The following is a 13,256-nucleotide window of genomic DNA, read 5'->3' on the forward strand; positions in this document are numbered from 1 at the left end:
TAAGGAAGTTGGAATCATGTTTGGCTAAGAGTAGGAATGGGAACAGGGACACAGGTGTAAGGCTCTGTGGTGTCAGAGCTGGGAAGGAGGATACTAAGGAAGGAAACTGGAATCATGCTTGCTGGAAGTTCACCCCAATAAACATCGAATTGTTTGCACCTTTGGACTTCGGGTATTGTTGCTCTCTGTTCATGCGAGAAGGACCAGGGAAGTAAGTGGGTGAAGGAATAAGCCCCCTAACAACCCTTCCTAGCCAGAAGCAAACATGTTTGCTGAACAGCATGGTGCAGTTTCCCTCTTTTCATTGCCCACAGGGCTGCTTTAGTGCAATTCTGTGGTATAGCATGTTGTCTCCCAGCATCTCAAACCAGAGGGGAATTCTTGGCAGAACAACCTGATGGGAGGGAGCAGGCTACATAGCAGCAAGCAAAGGACACAGCCCAGTGAACATGCTGGTGGAAAAGACAATAAAGGAAATTTCACACTGAGCTCGTAATGAGGGTGAGCACCAGTCAGACAGGGTGGGCTTGTGAAGCCCTTCAGCTCTGGGGCTGCCTCATCGGCAGTGAAATTGTTACAACAGCGCTCTCCATCTGCTCCTATGGCTTGATACAGCTTGGACCCTGTACCCCTGGAGGTGCTGGGAGGTGGCATGTGGAAGAAGATGCTTCTCTGGTTTGTGTGCTGCTGAAATGAGTCAACTTGGGGGACCCTGGAGTTTGACGATAACAAGGGAGCTCCAAGATGCAAGGACCAGCAGAGCTAATGAGGGGAAATTTCCAAACCACCAATTAACCTTATGGCTTCTGGTATGACAAAGCTCTCAGTGAGGGCAGTGGCTTGAAATGGGAATTTGGTGGCGGAAGTGCGGGGTGTGATGAAGGGAAAACTCTAGCCTGCAGTGAAGAACCATATGAATCATAATTCAGGAGACGTGGATCATGGCACTAGGCTGAGTTGAGTTTTGAGGGATGCTAGAGTGTGGGTTTGCTGAGCCACTGCAAATCTTCGCTTCATCGCAGAGAGTTGGAGCATCCAGCATGCTTGGGATTTGTCTCCTGGTTCAGAGATGATTCTGAGGAGACACCAGAACGGGTCTATGGTTTGATGTGCAGCCACCTTATGCCAGTTGCACTACATGGACATAGCCATGGAGCGACAGAAAGTCTGTCTGTGCAGGACAGGAGCACCCCGTCAAGCTAATCACAACTTCTACCACAAGTAAAACGGTTCAAGGCTACATCTCTGCTATGAAGGCAGAGAGCGCAACTTGGGGGGAAGTCCTGCATTTCAGGAGGCTGCTCTGAGACAGGACACAGGTGAGCTTGTTTGCGGTAATGTCTGCGCTGGTGAAGCTCCCTCCATGGACCGTAGATTGACGGAGGAACATTGCTGCAATTGCCACCCCAGAGATGGGATGGCAGCGAGCACCTGCTCTCAAGGCTTTGCTGTCAGCATGGTGCGGCGAAAACCAAGAGTGTTCCTTCTCCTTTGCCAGCAGTGCAGCAGAAAGCTGGTTTGGTTCCAGGGTTGCACAGAACTGATCACGTCCCAGGTACCCTCATGGGAGGCAGAGCAGAGGCTCACTTCAGAGCTTCCAGCACGGAAAGACAGCAGGGACCCTGGGGGTGAAGGCACAAGCTGCAGGGCTGGAGGCTGCTCTGACTTTGCAGAGAATGTGTCTGGTTTTAATTTCCAAACGTGGGCACTAAGAGCACAAACAAGAGGGTTTTTATGCCTTTTTAAATTTTTTTAAATTGTCTGTTAAATTGCCTGTAAATTAGGTGCACCTATCGGGTCTAGCTATATGATCTATAATGGAACGAAACTACCTAGCTCTTTCCATCAGTAGCCCTCTAAGGATGCCAGCATCATCAGCACCATTTTACAGATGGGGAAACCGAGACACAGAATGGAGAAACAATGTGCCTGATGTCAGAGCTGGGAGTAGAACCCAGGAGCCCTGAATCCTAATGACATGTTCTGACCACTAGGAAACACTGCCTCCTACCAAGTGAGGGCTCTTCTGCGTTAAGAGAGTCCTAGATTCTAAGACCAGAAGGGACCACTGTAATCATCTCTGCTGACCTCCTGCACGTCAAAGGCCACAGGACTTCTCAACATTAATTCCTCTTTGAACTAGAGCAGAGCTTTTAGAAAAAACATCCCATCTTGATTTAAAAATGGCCAGTGATGGAGAATCCCCCACAACCCTTTGGGAAATTGTTCCAATGGTTAATCACCCTCACTTAAAAATGTACGCCTTAGTTCCTGTCTGAATTTGTCTAGCTTCAACTTCCAGACCTTGGATCATGTTAGACCTTTCTCTGTGAGGTTAAAGAGCCCATTACCGAATATTTGTTCTCTGCTGTAGGTGCTTAGACTGCAATCAAGTCATCCCGTCACCTTTTCTTTGTTAAACTGAGTAGATGGAGCTCCTGGAGTCTATTGCTATAAGGCAGGTTTTCTAATCCTTTACTCATTCTCGTAGCTTCTCTGAACTCTCTCCAATTTAGCCACATCTTTCTTCACGTTTGGACACCCGAATTGGACACGGTTCCACCAGTGCCAAATGCAGAGGTAAAATAACCTAGTTTATGCATCCAAGGATGGCATTAGCCCTTTTGGCCATGGTGTCGAACTGGGAGCTCATGTTCTGCTTATAATCCATTATGACCCTCCAAGTCTTTTTCAGAGTCCCTGCTTCTCAGGATAGAGTCCGCCATCCTGTACGTCTGGCCTGCATTCTTTATTCCTATATGTGTACATTGACATTTACACATCTAGGAATAAAACACATATTGTTTGCTTGCACCCAAAGTACCAAGCGATTCAGATCGCTCTGTATCAGCAATCTGTCCTCTTCATTATGTACCACTTACTCTCCCAGTTTTTATGTTAGCTGGGAACTTTTTCAGTGAAGAGTTTGTTTACTGCTAGGTCATTGATAAAAATATTAAATAGTGTAGCGTCAAGACCTGATCCTGCAGGACCCCACTAGAAATACAGCCACTCAGAGATGATACCCCATTTACAATTACACATGGACACCTATCAGTTAGCCAGTTTTTAATCCATTTAATGTGTGCCATGTTAATTTTATACCAGTCGAGTTTTTTTTAATCAAAATGTCACGTGGTACCATGTCAAAGTCTAAGTTATTACAGTTATTAGCACAGTTACCTTTATCAACCAATCATGCAATGTAATAAAAAAATCTGGTTAGTTTGATAGAATCTATTTTCCATAAACCCACATTGATTGGCATTAATTATAGTACCTCTCTGCATTAATTGAGTCCCATATCAGTGTTAGGATATAGATATTCAGGCAAGTCTGTAAAGGCCGATATTCTAAGAATTTAGGTGTATTCTTATCACTTGGCTAGTTAGGGGTATAAAAGAAAGAATTAAAATCACTGTCTGCAGGTGTAAGGGCCTTCTCTCACTGTGACAGTCTGAGGCCCTGTTCTTAGGCTAAGGCCTTTGGCTAAGCAGCAGAGGCAGCCATAAGCTGGGAAGCGACTGGTCACCTCCTCACATTCCAACCTAGTCACATTGAAATAAGGTCCTATTGGGCTGTTAGGATACAATCCTGTCCTGATAATGCCGATCGCCTCCAGAGAAAGGGAAGTGCCTAGAAAATGTACAAGGAAACTTAGTTTGATAGCATCCTGTCTGGCAAGAACTCACTTATCAATAGCTGAGATGTGAAATCCTCACTTCTGTATTGTTTTGTCATTATAGTTCCCACTTCACCATTGTTTATTTGCATGGTCTCTGTCTGGTTCTGTGATAGTTTCTGTCTGCTGTATAGTTAATTTTGCTGGGTGTAAACTAATTAAGGTGGTGGGATATAATCGGTTACATAATCATGTTACAATATGTTAGGATTGGTTAGTTAAATTTCAGGAAAATGATTGGTTAAGGTATAGCTAAGCCGAACTCAAGTTTTACTATGTAGTCTGCAGTCAGTCAGGAAGTGGGTGTATGGGTGGGAAATGTGAACAGGGAATGGGGGTGGGGAAATTGGAATCATGTTTTGCTAAGGGGGGGATGGGAACAGGGACACAGGTAAGGCTTTGTGGTGTCAGAGCTGGGAAGCGGGACACTAAGGAAGGAAACTGGAATCATGGTTGCTGGAAGTTCACCCCAATAAACATCGAATTGTTTGCACCTTTGGACTTCGGGTATTGTTGCTCTCTGTTCATGCGAGAAGGACCAGGGAAGTAAGCGGGTGAAGGAATAAGCCGCCTAACACCTGGAAATGGAATGGCAACTAAGGTGGTCCTCACAAGCCCTATGGAAATAATGAGAAAGGGAGGAGCTCACTGGGAATCAATGGAGGGGTGTGAAAAATAGTGTAGATCAACAGAAGATGTTTGGATGTGCCCTTCTCCTATGACTATGGAGAAGCAGGATCAATGGCCTATGCAAGGGGTGGACAATTGGGTGTACTGTGTATAAGGTGTTTTGCTGGGAATGTACATATTACTGGGGGCACAATTACACCAGCCCAAACCAAACTTCACCCATCTATATGCTGCTATCTGGACTTTGGTGTACAAATGGATCTGTGAATCTTATTGCTGTGAATAATCAAACCAGGGCTTACTGCCTGATTCCATACCAAGTGGTCAAGCTGGTTTGGACAATATCCCATTTCTCTGTGAACATTCAATGGACTTATGATATGGACAAAAGCAAGCAAAACCTGCAGGGGTGGCTTGTTGCAACTGCCAGCAACTGGACACATAAGATCATGACCCTGTTGAAGGAGGAGAGGCAGTGTTTTGGGGGTGTCTCGGATGTTGGACCATACTGCAGTGGTCAGGACTCGGTGGTGCTGTGGATTTTGTATTGTTAACTGTACTTGTGTTACGTTGCATAGGGAGATAACCTATAAGTAATGTAGTAAGCCCTCCAAACCCTGCAGTGTACTAGACAACCGGGACCTAACCTTCTCAGGCCCACTCTAATGGGAAGTCTGGAACACTAATTGGAATAGGTGTGGTATGCCCGTACGAGAGAAGGTGCAGGGCATTATACTACACAAGGGGCAGTGGGACAAATGGAATAGCGACATGTCATAAATATAAAGGGAAGGGTAAACCCCTTTAAAATCCCTCCTGGCCAGAGGAAAAATCCTCTCACCTGTAAAGGGTTAAGAAGCTAAAGGTAACCCCACTGGCACCTGACCAAAATGACCAATGAGGAGACAAGATACTTTCAAAAGCTGGGAGGAGGGAGAGGAACAAAGGGTCTCTGTTTGTCTGTATGCTGCTTTTGTTGGGGATAGAACAGGAATGGAGTCTTAGAACTTTTAGTAAGTAATCTAGCTAGGTATGCGTTAGATTATGATTTCTTTAAATGGCTGAGAAAAGAATTGTGCTGAATAGAATGACTATTTCTGTCTGTGTGTCTTTTTTGTAACTTCAGGTTTTGCCTAGAGGGATTCTCTATGTTTTGAATCTAATTACCCTGTAAGGTATCTACCATCCTGATTTTACAGAGGTGATTCCTTTATTTCTATTTACTTCTATTAAAAGTCTTCTTGTAAGAAAACTGAATGCTTTTTCATTGTTCTCAGATCCAAGGGTTTGGGTCTGTGGTCACCTATGCAAATTGGTGAGGCTTTTTACCAAACCTTGTCCAGGAAGTGGGGTGCAAGGTTTTGGGAAGTATTTGGGGGGAAAGACGTTTCCAAACAGCTCTTCCCCAGTAACCAGTATTTGTTTGGTGGTGGTAGTTGCCAATCCAAGGACAAAGGGTGGAATATTTTGTACCTTGGGGAAGTTTTGACCTAAGCTGGTAAAGATAAGCTTAGGAGGTTTTCATGCAGGTCCCCACATCTGTACCCTAGCGTTCAGAGTGGGGGAGGAACCTTGACACGACACCTTCCACCTTGATGCGTGGCCCTATCAGGAAATGTGTCGCCATATGTCCTATGCTTTTCCAGGGATACCTGGGCAGGAGGATCCCAAAAGAAAAAAAAGGGGTGGAGTGTTAGGATATAGATATTCAGGCCTGTCTATAAAGGCCTATACTCTAAGAATTTAGGTGTATTCTTATCACTTCGCTAGTTATAGAGGTATAAAAGAGAGAATCAAAATCACTGTCTGCCGGTGTAAGGGCCTTCTCTTACTGTGAAGTCTGAGGCCCAGTTCTTAGGCTAAGGCCTATGGTTAAGCAGCAGAGGCAGCCATAAGCTGGGAAGCGACCGGTCACCTCCTCACATTCCAAACTAGTCACATTGAAATAAGGTGCTATTGGGCTGTTAGGATACAATCCTGTCCTGATAATGCTGATCCCCTCCAGAGAAAGGGAAGTGCCTGGAAAATGTAAAAGGAAACTTAGTTTGAGAGCATCCTGTCTGGCAAGAACTCACTTGGGATGTGAAATCCTCACCTCTGTATTGTTTTGTCATTATAGTTCCCACTTTGCTATTGTTTGTCTGCATAATCTCTGTCTGGTTCTGTGATTGTTTCTGTCTGCTGTATAATTAATTTTGCTGGGTGTAAACTAATTAAGGTGGTGGGATAGAATTGGTTACATAATCATGTTACAATATGTTAGGATTGGTTAGTTAAATTTCATGAAAATGATTGGTTAAGGCATAGCTAAGCCGAACTCAAGTTTTACTATATAGTCTGCAGTCAGTCAGGAAGTGGGTGTGTGTGTGTGTGGAGGAGGGGGTGGGGGGAATGGGAACAGGGAATGGGGATGGGGATGGGGAAATTGGAATCATGTTTTTCTAAAGGGGGAAATGGGAACAGGGAATGGGGTGGGGAAATTGGAATCATGTTTGGCTAAGGGCAGGAATGGGAACAGGGACACACGTGTAAGGCTTTGTGGTGTCAGAGCTGGGAAGGGAGACACTAAGGAAGGAAACTGGAATCATGCTTGCTGGAAGTTCATCCCAATAAACATTGAATTGTTTGCATCTTTGGACTTCAGGTATTGTTGCTCTCTGTTCATGCGAGAAAGACCAGAGTAGGAAGTGGGTGAAGGAATAAGCCCCCTAACAAGCAGAGGCTCCGTTATATTGCCCAGGATTGACAGGCCTGGGTCATCCCATTCACTTTTTAAAAATATTTGTACAGCATTGATTTTCTTCCAGAACTTCCTCATTGCTACAAGAGTTATTGAAAATCGACATTAACAATGCAATGAACTCTTTGGGAAGCTCTTTTTATAGTCTTGGATGTGAGTTATCTGGACCAGCTGACTTTAAAATGTCTAATTTTTCTAACAACTGTTTAATATTCTCCACAGCTACTAGTCAGTGGAATGGAAAGAGTGTCATCTTCATATGATATAACTACACCATCTGTTTTTTCCCCAAATACAGAATAGAAATATTTATTTAATACCTCTTCCTTTTCTGCATTATTGTTGATAATACTACCATTTCCATCTAGTAATTTCCATCCACCAATACCATTGTTAGCATTAATTTTGTTTCTAGTATACTTAAAAAACCTCCTTACTGTCCTTATCTCTGCTGGCCATAAATTTCACCTTGTGTCCTTTTGCTTCCCATATCAATTTTCTACAATTGCTATCTTCTGATTTATATTTATTACTCTCATCTTCCCTTTCTTCTATTTATTATATACTGGGTTGTTTTTTTGTTTTCATTTTTTATAGCTGCTTTCACTTTCCCTTGTAAGCCTGTCAGTTTTTTAACCAGTGTGGACTTCTTTCTCAAGTGTGTAATTGTGGCTTTTGGGACATCTAGTAAAATGTTCTTAAACAATTCCTAAATTATCATTCATATTTTTCTGTTTACATTTTCCTTCTAGCTAATTTGGCTCAAAATAGCTTTCAGCTTTATGAAACTGGGTCTTTTAAAGCATCAAGTGTATATTGGTGATTTGGACTTTATTCTGTTTGCACATCACAAATGTGATCAAGTTATGATCATCTGCACCTGAGCACCATTAATTTTCCATTCTGTGATAAATTTCTCTTTATCTGCCAAGATGAGGGCTAATACAGAATTCCTCCATGTTGGATGCAGCACGTTTTGAGTTAGGAAATTGTTATTTGTCATATTAAGAAATTCCAAGGATGTTTTAGTACCAGCAGCAAGAGACCTCCAGTGTGTGCCACTCAGGCTGAAGACTGCTATGATCACACAGCTTTTTCTCTTACACGTTATAGCTAGGGGCTTAAGGAGCCAGCCAAACTGTTCCCTAGTGTGACTTGGCCTTTTATAGCACACACAAAATCATACGCCGTCTTGTGCATTACCTGTGAGGACGTTGATCCGTAAATATTGTAGATCACTTTCTTCTGAGCTATCAGTTACTCGAAAGCAGGTGATATATTTACACACTGTCATTGTTCCTCCTCTTTAGCCCACTCCGTCCTTCCCAAACCACTCTCCCCCTATGCTGCTGTCTATCTATCTATGGTGCTTACCTGTCTCCCATCCCCGTAGGATCTGAGCTCCTCGCAACCTGCAATGTATTGAGCCTTACAGCACTGCACTGCGGTAGAGCAGGCTATTCCCCCCATTTTACAGTGGGAGAACTGAGGCACAGAGAGGCTACATGATTTGGCCAAGGTCACACTGGGTGTCTGTAGCGGAGCTGGGACATGAACTCTGGTCTCTTGCAGCCTAGGTAGCGCCCTAATCAGTCCATGATCCTTCTGTGTCTCTGCAAGCCTGTGTATTAAGGCTCACACACAAGTCATTGCAATAACAGTGCTCTGTTGGGCTGAGAAGCGCAGTGTGATGAGCCAGTGGTTGGGGCATTCACGTGGAAGATTTGGGTTCAATTCTGTTCTCTGCCACAGACTTCCTGGGTGACCTGGGGCAAGTCACTCTAACCTCTCTGTGCCTCTCTGAGGTGCTCAGCTGCAATGGTGATGGGCCTTGGAAGTACCTGCAGTAGAACGGTACCTAAGTTCCCTCTAAGCTGCGCGATTCTGCAGCAGCCTATTAAGCACTGCACTGGTGCTCAGGGCTGCAGCGGAGAGAGATGCCTCTCCCCCAGCCCCGGACCCGCCACAGCAGGGAGAGGAGCCCCTCCTCTGGCCCCAACCCAACCCAGCCCCCGCCCGGAGCTGCAGTGGCCAGGGGAAAGGCACCTCTCTCCCACCGCCTAGGTGCTGCTGTGGGGACAGAGAGCTGGGTGGGAGTCCTCTCTCCCTGCTGTAGCCCCGGGGCAGCCTGCACCCCAAACCACTCATCTCCAGCCTTGCCCCAGAGCCCACACCCCCAGCCGGCGCCCTCACACCAGCCCTCTGCCCCAGCCCTGAGCCCCTCATCCTCGGCCCCACCCCAGAGCCTGCACCCCCAGCCGGAGCCCTCACCCTCCTGCACCCCCAACCCTCTTCCCCAGCCCTGAGCCCTCTCCCACACTCTGAATTCCTTGGCCCCCACCCCTGCCACATGAATTTTGTTATATGCACCAGTATGGAGGTGATGCGTGACACAGCACCTCCGTATTGGTGCACATAACAAAATGCATTGTGCACATGTATGGGAAAATTTAGAGGGAACACTGATATGTACCATCCCTTCTCCAGGTTGGGGGTGTGCTTTGCAAAGTGTTGATAAAAAGACATTATTCCTTAACGTGATGCAAAATCAGTCACTTGGTTCATACACTTCCCAGCACTGCCCATGCCCCTGCTGTTGCTGCTAATAAATAGACAAACCCATCCCATGTGCTCTGTCCCAAGTCCCGCTTGTCCAGGCTAATAAAAACAGCCAAGCTCAGATCTCTGTGAAACGAACTTTTGTTTTGTTTCTCTTTATTGGTGTAAAGCTGTAGCACACGGTATCATTTTGACAAGGTACACTGTTCCCTTCGAACGCATGGTCACTAACAAACATGACTGTCACGGGCGGCGGTGTCATTGACGTACAAAACAAAAAATGGCCAGACAGAGGTGGGCATAAGGATTGCAGAAACAGGGGGCTGTGAAACAGACTACACAAGCCTTTCAATCAATTCTATGATTTTCCAGAGCGAACAGCTCCGGGTGCTGGATGTTCTGGGAAGCACCGTCTCATCTGGTGGGGCGTGTTAGCGACATCTCAAGGCTGCATCCCTGCAATCCATACGCACTGGAAATGCAGTGAGGCCAGAATTTATGCTGCTCCCCAATCTACATGAAGTTGGGGTTGGGATTGAGGTCAGGGAGAGGCATGGAATTTTGTACTTTCTAGGAAAAGGTAAAAAGAAAAGGAGTACTTGTGGCACCATAAAGACTAACCAATTTATTTGAGCATAAGCTTTCGTGAGCTACAGCTCACTTCATCGGATGCATACCGTGGAAAGTACAGAAGATCTTTTTATATACACAAAGCATGAAAAAATGGGTGTTTACCACTACAAAAGGTTTTCTCTCCCCCCTAAGTCATTATGCAAGGTAACCTATTTCCCCTTGTTTTTTCCTACCCCTCCCCCCCCCCAGACGTTCTTGTTAAACCCTGGATTTGTGTTGGAAATGGCCCAACTTGATTATCATACACATTGTAAGGAGAGTGATCACTTTAGATAAGCTATTACCAGCAGAAGAGTGGGGTGGGGGGGAGAGAAAACCTTTTGTAGTGGTAAACACCCATTTTTTCATGCTTTGTGTGTATAAAAAGATCTTCTGTACTTTCCACAGTATGCATCCGATGAAGTGAGATGTAGCTCACGCTCAAATAAATTGGTTAGTCTCTAAGGTGCCACAAGTACTCCTTTTCTTTTTGCGAATTCAGACTAACACGGCTGTTACTCTGAAACCTAGGAAAAGGTAAAACTCTTTGTTGATTAGAAATAGTTAAATACCCACTAAATACACCCAATGCTGGTGCTGTCCAAGGGACGGCCCTGCCTGAGACCCAGGAAGCATGTAGGGCCAGATCCCCAAGTGGTGTAAATTGGCATAAACCCATAGAAGCCAACTGAGGTGTGCTGATCCACACCAGTTGAGGAGCTGGCCCGTCATACTGCCGTTCGCTGACATTTGTGTCATTTGTTCTATTCACAGCATCTGGCTGCCAAGAAAGGACCCTGCTGGGGCCTTGAAGGGAGCTGGAGGTCCAGGCAAGCAGGGTTCGGTGCATTATTTACTGCCAGTGCATCAAGTCTGTTGCAGTGTCAGGAGGAGCCGTGGTGACTGTCTGGAGGTTTGGGCTGCGTTCTGGAAGGCTACAGGAGGGGGACCCAGGAGGCCCCAGTAGGGGGTCTGCTTCCAGCTCCTCTGCAAAGAGAATCATAGCCAAGCAAGTGCTTCCAGGAGTCTGAATCCGAGAGACGCTTCAGAGCAGCTGACTAGCGGGCAGGGTGGGAGGTTGACACTGGACACTCCAAGCTGCTCTCCTGCAGTGGCATTGACAGGCTAGACTCTGTGCTAGGGCAGGCCCGGGCAATCTCATAGCCGTGCTGGGGCTTGTTGGGAGGGAAGCCACGGGGTTTGTTTGGGAATATGTGTGTGGCTTCGGGGGTGGGGCACGGGTCAGGAATAAAATCAACAGCCCCAGGAGCGCTCTGGTCCCAATCAGTTGTGTGGTACTTCTGATGTCCCCTGATGCGCCAGGGTGCGGGAGCAGCTGCCATGGCCAGAACGGAGGGGGTGCTCTGCTCCCAGCTTTGGGGAAGAACAAAGCCCACCCTGGAGATGACACGGGAAGGGGACGGGGTGGAGGGTACTGGCCAATCCCCAATGTGCCCACAGGCTGAAGAAGAGCAAGGCCCTGCTCATCTGTTTGATGGAGCAGGAAGAGGCTGGATTGGCAGCCTGTTAGCAGCTTAGGGGTGGGCAGTGGAGGGTGAGCCCAGCTGCCCCCTTTCTCTACCCACCAGGGAAAGGCAGTGGGGCCAAATTCAGGGGACCACCAAAACAGCCAACTGAGGGGTATCCCAGCTGCTCTGTCCGCCCTTAGGCCGGGGCAGTGGTGAACGGGTCAGGAGGCAAGGCAGAAATGACACAGCCTGGCCATTTCCACAAGACCAGCTTTAATATCAGTCAGGAGAACAAGGAAAAAGCACAACAGAAAGGAATGAAAAATAAACCCCATGCCCGCTCCGGCCCACATGCCCCCAAACCAGACTGTACAAGCTGCGTTACAGACCGAGGAGCACAACACAGTAGCCACGGGCGTGGGCATCCGAGAGCCATCCAGGTCAGGGAGTCAGACTGCAGATGCGGTCCCTAGGCCGCTTCCCTCTAGGTGACGGTAGTTCCACCAGGCCTTTGGGGGACCCGGCCTAGCAAACTGACACGAAGAACAAGGAGGTAAGGCAAGTCCAAGAGTTGCACGTTTGTTTGTTTCTTTATTCTAATACAGCCTAATTAACGGCACTTTCAGGGATGGATGGGCCCGCAAAATTCCTTCTTGGTAGTGAAATCAGAGCCTGTACAGAGGAACAGAGCTTAGAAAGACAGCTAGGAATATATTGCCATAAAAAGTATCGGCATGCAAGTGCTTTATACAGTCGGCAGTATATGAAATGGTGGTTTTGTTAGTGTCTGTGTTGGTCTGTACAGTTCAAAAAAGAGTGTGTCTTCAGATCCTAAAGACGAGCCCCCCCACAGGAAAGGACGATGCTAGTCAAGTCCAAGGCGCCGCTTGCTTGGTTTTGGCAGAGATGTATAATATATATACAGTTATATATAGATATATATTATTTTTTTAAATGCATAGCGATTTTCTTCCTTTTCCCCCGATGCAAACATGAGCTTGGTCCCTACTTTCCTGTGCAGTCTTCTTTCGGTTGGTCTTGGCACTCCGGAGCTCGCGGGGAGGTGTCAGCAGGCGATTTCCTCCAGCGTTCCCAGGGTCGTCTGCAGGGGCACATTCACAGTGTGGCTGATGGTTTCGGAATGATTTGGCATGGGGTCGCAAGTGCTCTGGGGGAGGAGAGCAACAGGGTTACCGCAGGGGGCAGGCGCAGCTGAGCCGCTCCCGGCTCTCAGCCCTCGCGCTGCCAGGGGTTGCTATTGAAGTCAGGTGGGGGGGGGACGGGGTATACCCTGCTGCCCCATGAGCATGTCAGATCCTCCAGGCTCGAATTTGGGGTATGTCTACACCTCATTTAAACCTGGGGCTTGTGGACTCAGTGTTTCCAAACCCACGCTTGAGCGTCCACACGGCATTGTGACCCTGGGTTTACAGTCGCTGGATCCGGGTCTCACAGCTGTGTTAACGCATCCATACTGCACTACACAGATCTGCTGAACTCGAGTCTGCGGCTTGAGCTGTATCCACGCTTGGACTCACATTTCCGCAGGACTCGGGCTCTGACC

General features: G+C 46.9%; 1 protein-coding gene across 1 annotated transcript in view; it reads right to left on the bottom strand.

Moving 5' to 3' along the window:
* Positions 1-12,758: 12,758 nt before the first annotated feature.
* LOC144258017 (acid-sensing ion channel 2) overlaps positions 12,759-13,256 on the bottom strand; it is a 1,355,089-nt gene continuing 1,354,591 nt past the window's right edge. The window contains exon 10 of the mRNA XM_077806320.1: positions 12,759-12,860. Within this exon, the coding sequence (XP_077662446.1) occupies positions 12,759-12,860 (102 nt within the window). The remainder of the gene's footprint in view (positions 12,861-13,256) is intronic.

Source organism: Eretmochelys imbricata, chromosome 27 (genome assembly GCF_965152235.1).
Source record: "Eretmochelys imbricata isolate rEreImb1 chromosome 27, rEreImb1.hap1, whole genome shotgun sequence".
Taxonomy (NCBI): Eukaryota; Metazoa; Chordata; order Testudines; family Cheloniidae; genus Eretmochelys; species Eretmochelys imbricata.